General features: G+C 40.6%; 1 protein-coding gene across 7 annotated transcripts in view; it reads right to left on the bottom strand.

Annotated features, from left to right (window-relative positions):
• Positions 1-4,870: 4,870 nt before the first annotated feature.
• Positions 4,871-17,145, bottom strand: part of DYNC2H1 (dynein cytoplasmic 2 heavy chain 1) — a 339,457-nt gene continuing 327,182 nt past the window's right edge. For 4 of the 7 annotated variants that reach the window (XM_077893273.1, XM_077893267.1, XM_077893269.1 and 1 more), the window contains 2 exons: positions 9,662-9,847; positions 4,871-5,692 (listed from right to left, as the gene is read on the bottom strand). In XM_077893273.1, the coding sequence (XP_077749399.1) occupies positions 5,534-5,692; positions 9,662-9,847 (345 nt within the window). In that variant the 3' untranslated portion in view covers positions 4,871-5,533. Of the gene's footprint in view, positions 5,693-9,661; positions 9,848-10,569; positions 10,656-17,145 lie in introns of all 7 variants that reach the window. The other 3 variants (XM_077893271.1, XM_077893272.1, XM_077893270.1) reach the window with 2 other exon arrangements.

Raw genomic sequence — 17,145 nt, 5'->3', positions numbered from 1 at the left:
GTGTCCTGAGTGTCCTGAGTATCCGCAAACCCAGTTAAATGCTGAGTTATTCTGGTAATGGGGAGAAGGAGACCGGGAGAGGAGGAGAAGTCTCGAGCCCACGGACACCCTGCGTTATAGGTGAGGAAGGGACTTGAAAATCACAGAGCAGTTGGCAGCATTGTCAGGAACATTCCAGCCAAGGCACAGCCAGTTCTGATCCCATAAATCCCTATTTTCATAGCCATCTGTTTCCAATAGAAATAAAGCCAACTTCCACAATCAATTACATTGATAAAGAAACCAGAGAAAAATCTGGATCAGACAATAGCCTAAGTATAATATCTGATTAGGTTGGGATCTTTGCATAAAACACAGACTTTTATTCCTTATCCTTATTTTGCTAGTCAGGAACTCAGCCACCTCTAGAAATGGGGGCAAATGAAAGATCATCTATCTATTGTGTTGAATTCTAACAAATTCCACCTTCTTATCTCTTTTACCTTATTTCCTTTTTCCATCGACTTAATCCCTTTTGCAATGGTTCTCAGGAATTGGAAGAGGGGAATACAATTTAGGTACCCGATCCTCAGAATTGATAATGGCTTAGCATAAACTTTGGTTGATACCTGTTCTTCCATTCTGTAAAAGCAAAACGCTGGTCAGCACGTCTGCATGTGTGGAGGTATCAGGGTGGGCACACGTCTGTATTCTTGTGGGCTCACCTCCCCCGCCCCTTCGCTTGGGTTTATTTTTCTTGTCCTTCAACCAATGACCTAACCCTTTGTATATGTTCACGTTTTCGGTGAGGCGTGTTCAGTCCTGCCACCTGGGAAGGCTCCAAATGTCCTAACGGAGGGACCTGCTTTGTGCTCTCGGACCCCAGCAGGTGTACCTCTACTCCTTACAACCTGGACTCCTGGGCACCCGGCACAAAAGTCCTCTCTTGTGTGAAACTTTGATAATTACTCCTCCTCCTGACGGAAATGTCAGAGAACCTCAACTCTGTGGGGGTCATTGAGGCATTTAGGAAGGTATGACTAAAAAGTAAAAATAAAATAAAAATCCAACCAACCAGTCTCTACCATCTGTTTCATCACCAAAGGGTTTTGATCCAAGTGCTACAAGTAAAGTCGTGGTCTTCTCCACAGTGATCACAGGGGCAGGGATGCTTCCCTTGCTCAGATACGCTGGGAACCAGTCTGCGAGATTCCCTTAAGAACCATGGTCATTGGGTCATCTTCGCTCATCTGTAATGATGAAAAACACCCCCTCTCTGAGGACAGGTTCGACTCTGGGGAATAATCTAAAATAACATGGAGAGACAGCTGGGGATCAGGGTGTCTGGAAGCAGATGTGACACTGACTGAACAAACGTGTCCTGATGCCCCACATAAGCCAGTGGCAGAACTGAGCAGAAGGTGCAGCTCTGGACCCCGAGTCCCCTGTGCACAAGCACGCATGCCCGGGGTCAGCGGGCCCACCTTCCTGCATCTCGCGCGCTCCACGGCTGCCCACCAGCTCCTTTGTGCTCATGTTCCCAAGGACACGGGTCAGAATGGCATCCCCCACACCGAGATGCAGAAGATGGACAAGTCGGCTGCTGCGGGACTCATTCATCCACATGAGTCCCCGGGGCTGCGCTGCGGCAGGTACCATAGCCGGGAGTCTCAGTAGGAGCTCAAGCCTCCAGATGAGACTTGGCTACAAACATTTATCACAAGCTCAGTGTCCAATCTTTGCACTTTTATTTTGGGGTGTGTGTGTTTATAGATGCACAACTGAGACAAGCAAAGGGCTGACAGGGCAGCTGAGCGTGAGCCACTGTCGTCTTCCTGAACGGCTTCCATCGCCTCAACACTGCTGCTCGAGCCGTGGGTCTCTGAATGGCGTGGGGCAGAAGTGGTAAGCCTGGTCCCCTTCCTCATCTTACAGGGGATGCTTCTTTCCCCTTAAGAATGATCTTCGTGGGGGCCTAGGTGGGGTCTTCAGTTAAGCATCGACTCTTGATTTGGGCTCAGGTCATGAGATCCTGGGATTGAGCCCTGGGTGGGGCTCCGCCTGGGCGGGGTGTGGAGATCTGTTGGGGATTCTCTCTCTCCTTCTGTCCCTCCCTGGTGCGCACTCCTTCTCAAATAATCTTCTTTAAAAAATGATAGTTATGGGTTTTTCAAAGATACCCATGATTCACGAAAAGAAGTTCTCTTCTATTCCTGGTTTGCTAAGGTATTTATTTTGAAAATCACAGTCTTGAACCTACCAAACACATAGCTGTTTGATATTGTTCTGGGTCACTGCAACACCTGTAGCCCTGGCAATTGACAATAGTTTGCTGCTCCTACTGATGGAAATCTCAAAATAATCTCAAATAAAAATTTATCTTTGAATTTTTAGGTTGTTTCCTCGGAGTTCCACCCACCCAAAAAACAAAACAAAAACCCCCCACTTCCCCTATGCTGTTTTGGTTATATATCTTGACACCGTATTAAAACCAGGACCTGTGTACACCACACAGGTCAGCAGATGCCTCTAGGGAGGGGAGACATCTGCTAGGGATGTGAAGGCCTCCAACTGGTCCTGAAATTATTCACATTGCTGTAGATTCCCAAAGAAATTAAAAAAAAAAAAAAAAAACCAAAACACTCCAGAATGCTATTATTTGTTCACTTTGGAAGACCAAATAAATGTGTTTGGAAGTATGTTATAATGGATAAGAAACAAGAGAAAAGGTTAGCTTGTTGATGATCTCTGATGGAACCATGCACACAGCCAGTTCCCTGCCCTTGGCTAATGTGCCAAGTAGCTCTTTGTTGTATAGAACTTTTTCTATGTATATTTTTTTTATGTATTTTATCCCAAATTAAAAATAACCAAGAGGAAAACTGGTACAGCCCTATCAATACTGGGCAACCATTCCGGTCCCTCCAGAGCAGCTGTGGTGCATCACTCATGTCTGTACCTGGGGTCCGGCCGCTGTGGCTTATGCTGTTTTGCTCCATGTCCCTATTATGATACACAAGGTCTGCAGTCAGGAGATCATTTAGAGACCTCTGCTGCTTGATTATTTTTAGGTGATTCCCTGTCAAATGCCATACTGAAGGCATTTTCATAAGGGGCTCAAGCTCTTCATGGGCTGAGCCCATAGAGGGGGTTGGGGGGTGTGGGGCCCTCCTGGCGGGGGAGGGTGGGCCAGCTTCCCACGCTTCCCTCCTCTGAGCACCCAGCCCCCGAGAGACCAGGTGCAGCCCCAGGATGAGCTTCTCTGCACTGGAATGTGAGCATAAGTGGTGTATGGCCTTCCGGGACACGGCCTGCAGCAGCCTTCCGAGGGTCCTCCCATGCTCCCCTTGCTGGTTGGCTGGGGGTCGCTGGCAGGACTGTCCTCAGGTCCACACCCGAATACCTCATTAGTGGAGGAAGCTGACCCAGAAGATCCAAGAGCTGCTCTGTGACATGAGCAAGGAATCCCCTTCTGTGCGATAAGGTACTGAAATTTTTGGTTCTGTTTGCTCCTACTTGGCCTCCCTTAACCCATAAAAAAAATACCAGATGTCTAAATATTCTTTAGAAGTGGCATAACTTCCAGGCCTCTAGCTCATCTGTGAGATGGGAATAGTGTCTGCTTTGAGTTTAGAAAATTAAGAAATAAGCTATATGACAGCATTTTATAAACTTTAGGGTACAAGCTACTCATAATAACAAGAGTATTTAAATAATAAGACTTTAAACCCATATAATAGACTTAATATTTAAGTTTTAAAAATTACTTTAGGAATTATGCCACACATTACATCTTTAGATATTTTCCAGTTGCTTATAGAGAAGTCTGCACTCTAATGGGGTATTTGGAGCCCTGATAATTCAGTTGGGCTCTGCAGGCTGATTTTCTGCCCCTGTGCTCCCATCCTGCCCACAGACTCTTCCACTGCACCAGCCACCATTCCTGAAATGCGGGGTGACCTTGCACTCCTGAGGGTTTGCCACTGCGGCTTCCATGGGCTGAAATGCCCTCTTCTGCTCTGTTGGTTGACATTCATTCTTCAGAGCTTAGCTCTATCTCCTGCTCTGTCCCTTTCACTAGACAACAGCTCATCACTTCTGCCTCTGTGGCTACGACTCAGCACCTTGTGTGGTACTTTACATCCGCCTCCTGTCAGAACACGATTCCTTCCACAAATGTGGGCAAGGCACCGACTCTGTGCCAGGGCCAGTAACGGGAAATAGGATACAGCATGGAAGGTGACCATGAAGACGAGGATGGACGTCAGGCACCCTTGTGCCTTCAGGGCATAGGTAACATTTAATAAAGATTTACTGCCCACATGAAACTAAACAGTACTCACCGAACACTAGCCCCTCTCCCTGCTCGGCGGTACCACATGGACGCCCTGCAGCATTTCCCCGACGGTCAGCTCCCTCGGTGGGACAGGCCTTCTGGGGTCTCCGGGCACCACAGCATTGGTGGAAGGTAAGAACGGAGGGCAGAGCGCTCGGCTGCCACCCACGGGGCCAGAACCTGAGCACCTGCCATGGCTGTGGCCCGCCTGCCTGAGGAGGCCACTGCTGCCTCGGGGTGGGCACAGCCACAGAGGCTCCTTGGACTTCTTCCTCCAGGGAGGTCTGAGCCCCAGGCTCAGAAGGCCCCCTCCTTGTGGGCTGTGCCCGGCACTGCCCTGAGCCTGGGTGCATCCAGGGGAGCTCTCTTACCTTTGACAGTCACTCTCTTATCACAGTTTAATCTGTACATTCAACTTCCCTGTTCAGATCACTGGGCTGCTTTGTTTTTTTTTTTTTTTTTTTTTGTCTCCTGATGGGACTGATACAAATGGTAACAGAATTTAAAATAGTTCAGATTTCTGAATCCAATTCCAATTGCTCAGAAACTCTAAAATTACAACATAAAATACATTTATTTAAGTGTCCAGCCATCGTAGAATTTTACTGTTTCATAGAAACAGATGGTAAAATGTCATCTACATGAGAAATGATAACCTCTCATTTAATTATTCCATTGGTAAAATTCTTGTCCTGGTTTCTGTGCTGTTACCCCATTTCTTTTGGATTGCTTTAAGATGCTGTATATTTTAACTAAAATAAAAAATATTTTTAAGTGTTTAAAAAGGAACACATATCTAAACCCATAGATGACTGAAAAAATTAATGGTCTTATATTTTCTTAATTAATACAAACAAAATTATGATACAAAAAATAGCCAAAATATTACTTATGGATTCCTTAAATACACCATTTTCAGCCTCTTGCCTACATTAATTTTTTGAGCCACTGGAAACATGACCTGCCTCACAGAAATATTTATATTTATGTTATAAAGGGAATATATCCTTTTAACATTAACCCCATGAAGTTAGTACTTTAAAAGCTGCATGGGGCTATCCTGCCCCATTTAAAAAAAACCCAGTGAGACCAGTAACACAGTAACTATGTGATAACTTTTTGAACTAACATTTTAAATGCTGACTGACCACATATTTATTTAAAGGTGAAGTAGCAGATTTCTCTTTTTGCTAAAACAGTTTTTATTATAATTAGACTCTACTGGTTTTTTAGAAACAGAGCGGCTCCACACTGAATCCACTGGTCTTGGTTGCCCCCACACGGGACGTCGATGTTGGCTACCACACGATCCCTCTCGGCGCTCGTGTACACGGGCAGAGATATGCACTCGTCAGGAGAATAGGGACCATATGCACCCTGGAGAAAAACAATTTTGTTTTAAAATATGGTAATATACTACTTTGAAGTAGATCAGTAGATAGCCAAAGACACAAAGCTCTCCCAAATAAGAAGACTTCATATTTTATTATGAAATATTGTAAGGACCAGCATAATCAATCCCATGAACAGAATGGACTCCCAGCAAGCTGTGCATCATTCACAGTCCCTGAGCCTCACACAGGGGGCATTTTGAAGAAAGTCCTACACATCACACTTCATCTGTAAATATTTTCTTTAAATAAAATAGAAAAATAGAATCATGATACCAATAAATGCCAATAAATATTAATAATTCCCTTTTTAGACATTGAAGAGTATATTTTAGAGAACACAAATAATCTCTATGAAATACTTGCCTTAATATATGTTTATTAAATACCAACCTGAACAGGATTATACAAACTAATGCCCATTTTCACATTTAAAAAAATTTTTTTTAAAGATTTTTATTTATTCATGAGACACACACACACACAGAGGCAGAGACACAGGCAGAGGAGAAGCAGGCTCCACGCAGGGAGCCTGATGTGGGACCCAATCCCGGGACTCCAGGACCACGCCCTGGCCAAAGGCAGGCACCAAACCACCAAGCCATCCAGGGATCCAGGATTTTTCACATTTAAAAGCTAAGACTGACACTTTTGTGAATATTCTCAATCCCCCACTGCCCCCTTTCTTTATCAAAACTAGCTCCCTGATGCAGGACTATCTACTTTCCACAGGCACAGGAGAGGAGACACTGGCTCTTCACCTTTCTGATTTTTCTTCCCCCTTTCAGCTTCTGCAAGCTAGAGCTAAATACTGAAAATCCAGAGCCACAAGGAGCAGAAAAGACGTCTAACAAATGAGTAAGAGGAGGCAGTGCTTTGCCTCTGTATCATGAACAGATCTCTCTGCTGTTTCTGGAGTCATGGGTGATTCTATAATTGGGTCATCTCATCAAAGTATAACAAACATAAATTATGTGCGTTAAAATTTTATCTACAGCTTTCCTTGATTAAGCAATTTTGAAGATTAATTTTAGTGCCATGTAGAAGTAAGATATAAGTTTTACTTCTCCAATTCAACTATCCTTGTTCATGAACAGGGCTTTACAATTTCCGTAAGCATTGTTTGCCATTACATAGGATTTTCAGTAGTAGTTGTTCTACATTTCCAAAACATTTTTTTTTCCAAATTAAACTAAAAAAATTTTAAGTATAGTTGACACACAATGTTATATTAGTTTCAGATGCATCATACAGTGATTTGACAATTCTCCATGTTACTCAATGCTCACTATGATAACTGTAGTTATTATCACCATACAATATTAATTATTACATATTATTGGCCATATTCCCTATGTTTTACATTGCCATGACCTCTTTTATAACTGGAATTCTGTGCCTCTTAATCCCCAATTATCTATTTCACCCATTTCCCTGCTCACCTACCTGCTGGCAACCATCAATTTGTTCTCTGTATTCACAGTAGGGATTTTTTATGTGTTTCATTTGTTTTTTAGATTCCACATATAAGTCAATCATATGGTATTTGTCTTTCTTGTCTGACTTATCTTAATACACTTGAGGTCCATCATGTAGTTGTAAATGGTGAGATCTCATCCTTCCTTACAGCTGTAGAATATTCCATTGTATATACGTCTGTGTGTATGTGTGACTCATCTTTTTTATCCACTCATCTATCAACTGACACCTAGGTTGCTTACATATCTTGGCTATTGTAAGTAATGTTGCAATAAACATATCTTTTCTAATTACTGTTGTCATTTTCTTTGGGTAAATACCCAGTAATGGAATTACTGGATATAGTATTTTCATTTTTAATTTCTTGAGGAAACTCCCTAATACTCTCCACAGTGGCTGCATTCCCACCAACAGTACACGAGGGTTCCTTTTTCTCCACATCCTTGCCAACACTTATTATCTGTGGCTTTGGTTCCAGCAATTCTGACTGACAGGTGTGAGGTCATATCTCATTATGCTTTTGATTTGGATATCCCCAATTAGTAATGTTGAGCATCTTTTCATGTGTCTGTTGGCCATCTGTATGTTTTCTTTGGAGAAATGTCTATTCACATCCTCTGCCCAATTTTAAGTTCTGTGGGAAAATATTAGGGGTATTTTGAAAATAATTGTGTTGAATCTGCACATTGTTTTGGTTTGTATGGACCTCTTAACGATATCAATGCTTTCAATCTGGAAGCATGGTATATTTTTACATTTGTGTTATCTTTAATTTCTTTCATCAGTGCTTTAGAGTTTTCAAATTACTCATTTCACCTCCTTGGGTAAGTTTCTTCCTAGTTTATTCATTTTGATGCAGTTGTAGATGGGATTGTTTTCTTCTGTTACTTTGTTATTAGTCCACAGAAATGCAACAACTCTCTATATATTTATTTTGTATCCTGAAACTTGACTGAACCCATTTATTACTTCTAATAGTTTTTTGATAGAATTTTAGGATTTTCTACATATAGTATCAAGTCATCTGCCAATAGTTTACCAATTTTGGGTGCCTTTTGTTTCTTGTCTGATTGCTGTGGCTAGGACTTCCAATGCATAAATGTGGCAAGAGTGGACTTTCTTGTCCACTGAGTATGATGTTAGCTGACCTTTATTATGTTGAAGTATGTTCCTGTAAACACACTGAATGTGTTGAATGTTTCCAACATGGATGGATCTTTAAGTTTTGTTAAATGATTTTTCTGCATCTGTTGAGATGATCTTATGGTTCATAGCTTTCATTTTGTTAATGTGATGTATCCCACTGACTGATGTACAATCCCTGAGTTAAATCCCACTTGACTGTGGGGAGTGACCCCTTTAATGTACTGTTGAATTTGGTTTGCTTGTTGAGGATTTTTGTGTCTATGTTCATTGGAGATACTGACCTGCAGTACTCTTTTCTTTTTTTGTAGTGTCTTTGTCTGGTTTTGGTATCAGGGTAATGTTCGCCTTGTAGAACTAATTTGGAAGCTTCCTTCCACTTCTACTTTTGGAAATAATTTCAGGAAAATAGGTATTAACTCTTCCTTAATTGTTTGGTAGAATTCACCAGTGAAACCACCTAGTACTGGACTTTTTGTTGGGAGTTTTTAGATTGCCAATTCAATTTCATTACTAGTAATTGGTCTATTCATATTGTCTACTTCTAGGCTGTCCAATTTCTTGACATATCATTTTTTGTAATAATGTCTTACAATCCTTTGTATTTCTGTGGTGTAGGTTACTTCTGTTTCCTTTCTGATTTGAGTCCTCTCTTTTTTTCTCTTGATAAATCTGGCTGAAAACTCACAATTTTGTTTGTCATTTCAAAGAACCAGCTCTTGGTTTCATTGACCTTTTCTACTGTTTTATTTTTTTCAAGTATCTAGGTCATTTATTTCTACTCTCATCTTTATTTTCTTCCTTCTACTAACTTTGGGCTTTTTCTAGTTCCTTTAGATCTACGATTAGGTTGTTTGAAATTTTTCTTTCTTCTTAAAAGATTGGCCTGTATCTCCGTGAAATTCTGAGAACTGCTTCTACAGCATGCCAAAGACTGTGGAACACTGTATTTTCATTTTCTTTTGTCTCTAGGTATTTTCAATTCCTCTTTGGTTGTCTGTTGACCCACTGGTTGCTTAGTAGCAAGTTATTCAGCCTCTGCGTGTTGGTTTTATCCAGTCCACTTGTAATTGATTTCTAATTTCATAACCCTGTCATCAGAAAAGATGCTTGGGATGACTTTACTGCTCAGTCTGTTGAGACTTGTTTTGTGGCCTGACGTGCTCTATCTTGGAGATTGTTCCATTTGGAAATAAAATGTGCACTGAACAGATTCTGAATGCAATGTTCTACATCTATCTGCTACATCCTGGGACTCTTGAAGGCAGCCACCACACCCTGCTCCCATCTACACTGGCAAGGGTTGGGGAGGACATGTACACAAGGTGCTCACCAGTCCTTCTGATTGATAATGCTCCAACAACTCTTCTAGGGCTGTTTCCTTTATATTCCAGCTGTTCTTTGTGAAACTCCTGCCTTTTCTCTGTGTCTCCAGGCATCTGGGCTGGTGTGGGCAGGGGCCTGAAGCTGGCACTCGCCAGCCCCCACCTCCATTCAAGAGACTTCTCCAGGTCCCCTGCTGTTGGGAGAAACCAAAGGCCTACCTTGAAACAGTAGCTGCCCTTTAAATCATAGCTTTTTTTTTTTTAAGATTTTATTTATTTATTTATTTATTTATTTATTTATTTATTTATTTATTTATTTGAGAGAAAGAGAGAGAGAGAGAGAGAGAGAGAGGCAGAGGGAGAAGCAGGCTCCACGCAGGGAGCCCGACATGGGACTCGATCCCGGGTCTCCAGGATCACACCCTGGGCCGAAGGTGGCACTAAACCGCTGAGCCACCCAGGCTGCCCTTAACCACGGCTTTTATTTCTGTGTCCCAGGGTGGATGAATGTGCTCAGTGTCCCTTTAGATGTCCCTCAGTTGCAGGTGGCAGTAGTAGGCTGGGCTTCATTTCTCCTATTCTCTCCATGGTCCCTCTGCTCTCTGCTGAGCAGAGCTGCCCAGCTTATCCTGTGCCTCAGGAAGAGCTGCTCTGTGCACAGGTGTTGACTCCATGTGTCTGTGGAGGAGGGTAATTCAGGGTCTTCCCATGTCTCCATCTTGGATTCTCCTCCAATAGCAGTTCCTTAATGTCATCTTCTCTCCATTACCCACCTCTTTTTAAGTTTTTTGTTGTTAGAATCATAATTCAAATAAAGCCCACATGCTGCAGTTTGTTGATATGTCTCTGAATTCTCCTAAGTTTATAGGTTTGTCCTCCTGTTTTCCTTGCAGGTTGTTTGCTGAAGAATACATACCCAAGAGCTCTCTCCATGCTGGCTGTGGTTGGCTCCCTTCCCATGTCATCATGTTCTTCTGTTTCCTGTATTCTTGTGAACTGGATCTGGAGGTAAGTTTAGATTCGGATTCAATTTTTGGCAAAAACTCTGCATACGTGGTACGCAGAGCATACATGGTATGCTTTCATCAACAGGCACATGATATTTGGTGGTCTTTTTACACATTAGGAGCCATGGAAAGTACTGTCATATTCATGATCACAGAATGGCAGTCTGATGCCATGAATGCCTCTTTATTTCCAGGTAGAAACAGATCTACAGAGAGAAACTTCCATTACCAATCCCTAGATTGTATTTAGAGAAGGCTCAAACTTCCCTTTATGTGATTTCAAAATAAATTTGCTCCCTCACATATCATATAGGTGACTAATGACCTCCTCTCTCTTTGTTACAAAAGCACTGTTATGACTTGGTGGATTTAAACATATTTGGTGTGCTTCAGTCAAATGGAGTTATTTATTATCTTATTGCTACTGAGATTGTTGATCTTTGCCCAGGGGGAACTCTTAATATTGGCTCTTGAGTATTTATTCTTTGTGGGTTTTTTTTTTTATATGTCTCAAGTTGTCTTAAATAGCTTTCTTGCTTTTTAGTATATCGACATATTACAAGCTCATCTTGTACATTTCCTGTCCAGAAATCAAACTAGTCATTCTGAGGATCTTTTAGTGAGAAATGGTATCAGGGATTGTAATCTGGGTGCAAGGAATGATCTATCATTCTCCTTCTAGGATTACTTTGTGACTGGAGCTTAGAATTATGTATTCCCTAAAGAAAAATATCTAGCTCACAGTATTTCCAATTCACATTTTGGATAATGTTTTATTGAACTTACATAGTTTTATTCAACTAATGGATCATTTCTTGGAGTTGGAATGAGACTTACAGGAGAAGTTAGACTCATTCTAGAATTTTATAAATGGAAATTCAGAAACTCCATGGCAATCTGGTTAGCAAGTTGCCAAGCAGCCATAGACAGTCCAGTTGGAAAAAGGATTTAGCATATGAACATTGCCCCCTAAAGACTCTCTTCTATGGTTACTTTCAGAAGAGGAGTGCATTTAAGGAAATGAATCATTTTCTCACTCTGAGCTCCTGACCTTAAGTAGATTACTGTCTGAGCATCAGTTTCTCTATTATAACAGGGAGAAACACATACTTGTTCACCTATTAGAACGCTGAACAGATCCAATGATGCATTAAGGAACTCGGATATATACTATTTATCCGCACATCTCTGACTCTTTGGGTTACATACACATACTTTTGTTGTAATGCCCTACTAATTCCCATACCAACTAGAAAAAAACCACCACAGCTTTTAAGCATCCAAAACATGTCATGGATGGTGCTAGGACAGACAGAAATATTTTTTCCTTCATGGAAAAAGTACAACAAAGATCTACTAAGTGGGCATTATATGAAATTTTGATTATCTTTTCCTATCTCCCCCCACCTTACACACATATCCCCCCCCCACACACACATGTGTACATGCACACAGGGAAATACTGTCCTGCCTTTCCTGGTACTTGGTCTGAATCAGTTATAGCTCTTTGAAATCTCATTCCTTCCTAACATGCCTAAATCCTAACCTGATTTACATATAACAAAACTCATTCTTTATGGAGTATCATTGCCCAAATATATAAAAAGACCATCTGCCCTGAATCTTTCTCTTTTGTATTGGTGATTCAGTGAGTCAGTTACGCATCCGTTTCATTTAACCACATTTTACACACTACTGTGCTTAGAATGATAAAGGCTAATAAGCATTTTAGTATATACCCAAATAAAGAGCATAATAATCTTTGAAGCTAAAAATTTAGCTTATGAAACAATGTATTCATCAAATACACAGACTGTAAGGTTTGGGAAAATGGGTATTTTAGAAAATCAAAATAAAATACTACTCTGGGATATGTTATCCTAACAAGAATTAGCGAAGAGAATGAATCCTCACTTGGATCTCAGAAAAAATACAGGATCGGGAGTAAAGAGAATTCCCACTTGTTATCAGCACCTAATCTCTTTCCTCTTCTCCAATTTTGCTTGAACGGCAGTGCTTGAGGTTCCAGAAATTTCTGTAATTGCTGTAACTCCTTAGACATTCCTCAAGTTAATAAACTCGTGCAGGCATTAACCTCTAAATTCTTCAGCAGACAGCAGACAAACATTATGGATCTCTTGGGTTGAAATGACCTAAAGCTATGAATGCCTGTTTGCAATCCCAGGAAAGGTCTTAAATTATCTCCCTCCACCACCTGATACTTGTTTGCTGGTCACAACTTCTACAGCAGACATGAAATGGAAACATCCTGCTGAAAGGTGTTAGGATCTTATTCCTTTCCATGCAGAAAATATGTTCTGTGTCTTTTCACTGTGATGTTAAGCAACTGTTTCCTTAAGTTAGGACCTACCAGTAATGCAAAGCTGGTATTTCACATATTCACTATCAATTTACGAATTTTTGCATGTATTTCCAAATCCCTCCAATCCTGTTTTTGTTTTAAAGTTAGGGTACAAATGTTGCTACTAAAACCTACAGTGTTTTGTTTTTTAATTTTTATTTATTTATGATAGTCACAGAGAGAGAGAGAGGCAGAGACACAGGCAGAGGGAGAAGCAGGCTCCATGCACCGGGAGCCTGATGTGGGATTCGATCCCGGGTCTCCAGGATTGTGCCCTGGGCCAAAGGCAGGCGCCAAACCGCTGCGCCACCCAGGGATCCCAACCTACAGTGTTTTAAGAGCAAAGCTGCACTGCTGCTTCTCCACCCCTCTGGCATCATGCCAAGCTCTTTATTTTTTGTTTACTTTCTTGTTTATTTAGCACATGGTGTTAATTTCAGGTGTACAGTATAATGATTCAACAATTCTACACATTACTCAGTGCTCATCATGGTAAGTGTACTCTATTCCCTTCACCTGTTTCACCTGTGCCCACAGCTGCTTAAAATTTTGTCATTTCCCAAAATCTCTCAAGTGGTAAACACTATAACCTATAAAGAAGTGAAATGAACTTGCTCTTAGATGATCAAAGTAGCAGAGCTAAGTACTTCAGCATTCTCACTATGACCATGATACTGTGTGATGATAGAAGCTCCATGAACACTGCTTTAGCAGAATTAAATTCTGATGATACAATTCCTTCTTTGATCTGTATCTCTTAACAGACAAAGCTTAAGATGCTGCTGGGCTGAAATATTTGCATGAAACTAAAATTTTACTAATCACTATTCATAAACATAGTGCAATTAACAAGTACATGGATGGATGAAAACAAGGAAACCCTGTAGGAAGCCTGACAATAATGTCAGAGACCATGTAAACAAAGTAGTAGTTTGACATGATTAAAATATATTAATTAAAACCTATATATTGTGATTAATTTAAAAGCAGTTAATGTGTTCATATATCCAACTTTATTAAAACAGAAGCTGGTCTAATTAACTTAGTTCAAAAATAAGGCCAAAAACTGAAATGTCATGCTTCTGCCCACACCAGGGAAGGAACTTTTTAGAAGTACACATACGGCCAACAGCAGACAATGCACTAGTCCTTGAAACAAGACAATGCATTGTACGAAGGCGAATGATGCTACTAGCAGACAACAAACCTAGCCAACAAACCAAAGAAAATAACAGAATGGAATACCAGAAAACAAAATTACTTAGGTTGACTATGTTTTAAGTATTTGTACAATAGGTTTTATTATATTTCTTTCATTTTAAAGTAATCCCTACACCCAACATGGGGCTTGAGCCCACAACCTGGGTTTAAGAGTTGCCTGCCCTACTGACGAGCCAGCCAGGTGACCCTGTTTTGTTATTTTTCTCATTAGTTTATGCATAAAGTCCAACTAACTTATTTTAACACATTGTTTTTTTTTTTGTTTTGTTTTGTTTTTAAGAAAAGGAGATATTAGGAAATCAGAGCTTTAATATATATAAAAGTGACACAATTTAGCACTGTAACTCCAGAAACATTAAATATCTCAAAACAGGAAACAACTTGCCAGCAATGAGTATTTTGTTTTTCTTTTTAAAGATTTGACTTACTTATTTGACAGAACCAGCATGAGCAGGGGGAGCAGCAGGCAGAGGGAGAGGGAGAGAGGGAAAAGCAGACTCCCCCCTGAGCAGGGAGCCCAGTGCAGGACTCAATCTCAGGACACTAAGATCCCAGGACCTGAGCCGAAGAGGCTTCACTGACTGAGCCACGCAGGTGCCCCTTGGCAATGAATATTTTGAAAGATGTTGTTCAGTCAAGAATGTTTAGCAACCTTTAAAATGTTTTTTATACATTTTATATATTTTAGAGAAATACTTTCTTCATCTTTTTCAATAACATAATGCTTATTAATAACACTGCTTTCATAGTAAGTGCCTAAAGGAGAAAAAAGTCACATAGAAAATATATGGATAGTTATTATCTTTAAACCAGAGTGCATACAAGACAGAGCTTTGAACATATATCTTCTGAAACACATAGTGACAATATCTTCATATAAAAGTAACACAGAGACTGTGTGAGTGGCTTATGGAATCGCTTTTTAGCCCTGTTTTCCCTTAGAATGAAACGGATTCTAAAGGTGAACTGTTCGTGTAGTGCCTGTTGCGGGGGGTAGGTCCAGGCCTGAGGGGGTCCCGGCCGGTTCAGGACTTCATTAACCTGATGGGGACAATCCTAAATAGCATTCTTCACTGGAAAGACAGGACAAAAGCCAGGTGAGGTCCTGTGGCACATCAAACAGGGTACCGTCTCAGGCTCATCTACCTCCAGTATTTCTCAGACTGTGTCACATAAGCTGCTAGATCTAAGAGAAGAGTGGGTGTAGGTGCATGGAGACCCCTGTGTGAGCTTACCCATAGGAATACTCTGAATCTGCAATATTCTCAAATATGTAATGAATTTTCAAGGGTGGGCATACTGTGTTGATTAAAGTTGTTCACTGAACAGTTTTTCTCAGAGAACCATTATGGAATGGTTTCGTATAGAACATTTTTGGGAAACGCTTTAGACTTTTTGGGGCAAAGTCTCCTAAGGTTATCTTAATTCAGACCTAGATTATTCAACCACCACTCTTGAGCTGGGACTGGGCCCACTAAGAATCTGCACCACAAGTGAACGAGGGTACATGGAAACAGCATTATCGTAGCACACATAAATACCGGTAAACAGAAAAACTAAGTAAATGGCTTCATATGCATTTTATATTTAATTGCCCTTGAAAATTCCTTTTTTTTTTTTTTTGGAGAATTCCTAATTCTATCTTTAATCGGCAAAGGTTATTGCATTTATAATCGAAGCAATGGTAGAGCCTTCTCTACCTCGTTCCCAGTAAAAGCCATGGAACTTGGTGCTCATAGACTTCAACTATTGCCACATTGTAAAATGATGACAAAATGTCAGTCTTCTGCAACCTAAAATACTTTTTAAAAAATGGAGGTGCTGTCTGCTTCATAGCAATGCTGTGTGCGTGACTGGAGTGCTGGGCACGTTTCTGCTAAAATGAAGCTACTTGGCGATTAAATGGATAATATTGTGGAAATAATCTGGGGAAAAAAACCTGCCTTAAGGGGAATAGTTTTGAAGTGCATTATTTTATTCAAGTTGATCATAGGATTGTAGACCTCTGCCATGAAGTAGCTGTGAGAGTTATTTTTTTTTACTGGTTTATGTAAATTGATGTGATACTTCATTTTATGATTCCTTCCTAGTAAAAAACCATTGAAACATTACTGTTCTTCCCCCCAAATTCTGTAAAACATACTAAAAACATCGACAGCTGCCCAAAATTTTCTTTTTCTTAAACAATATAATGCTTCATTCACTCAAGCAGAAGCTGAAGAGTTTAAGTTTATACAGAGGTGACAAACGTTTCTGTAAGGGGCCAGATAATATTTTAGGCTTTGTGAGTCATATGGTCTATGACGTATCTCACTCTGCTGTGCTGTCTGAAAGCATAGATAATGTCTACATAAATGGGCAAGGCTGTTTTCCTCCCAAAATTTTATTTATGGGCACTGAAATTTGAATTTCATATAATTTTCACCTATCGTGAAATACTAATTCTGGTCATTTTCAACTATTTTAAAAATATAAACAGCATTCACAGTTCAGATGGCCATGGGCCTCACCCAGACAGGCAGCAGCTGGTTTGTACTGTTAGGTTGGCTCACAACCAGGCCCAGGATTGGAAAGCAAGCCTGGCTGTGAAGTTAACTACCTACCTACTGACGATGTAGTCTTGATCAAGTGCACAAATTTTTACGTTTCAAATTTCTTAGTTTAAAATAGAGATGATTCCTTACTTCAACCTTTCTTGGAAGGCCTACGTAATTTGGGTTTTAAACACTTTACACAGTGCTTGGCACATAATCAACACAAGTAAATGTTAACTGTTATTGTGGACAGTATTGCTGCCATTGTGGGGCCATAAAAAATAACTCACTTGACCTGTCAGTTTCTTCATGAGCAAAACAGAGAAAACCTGCTACTCTACAAACCACAGGACTGGGACAAACAGCCT

Source organism: Canis aureus, chromosome 3 (assembly GCF_053574225.1).
Source record: "Canis aureus isolate CA01 chromosome 3, VMU_Caureus_v.1.0, whole genome shotgun sequence".
NCBI classification, from domain to species: Eukaryota; Metazoa; Chordata; class Mammalia; order Carnivora; family Canidae; genus Canis; species Canis aureus.
Note: the sequence above shows the minus strand (reverse complement) of the source record. Positions and strands in the feature narration are given on the sequence as shown.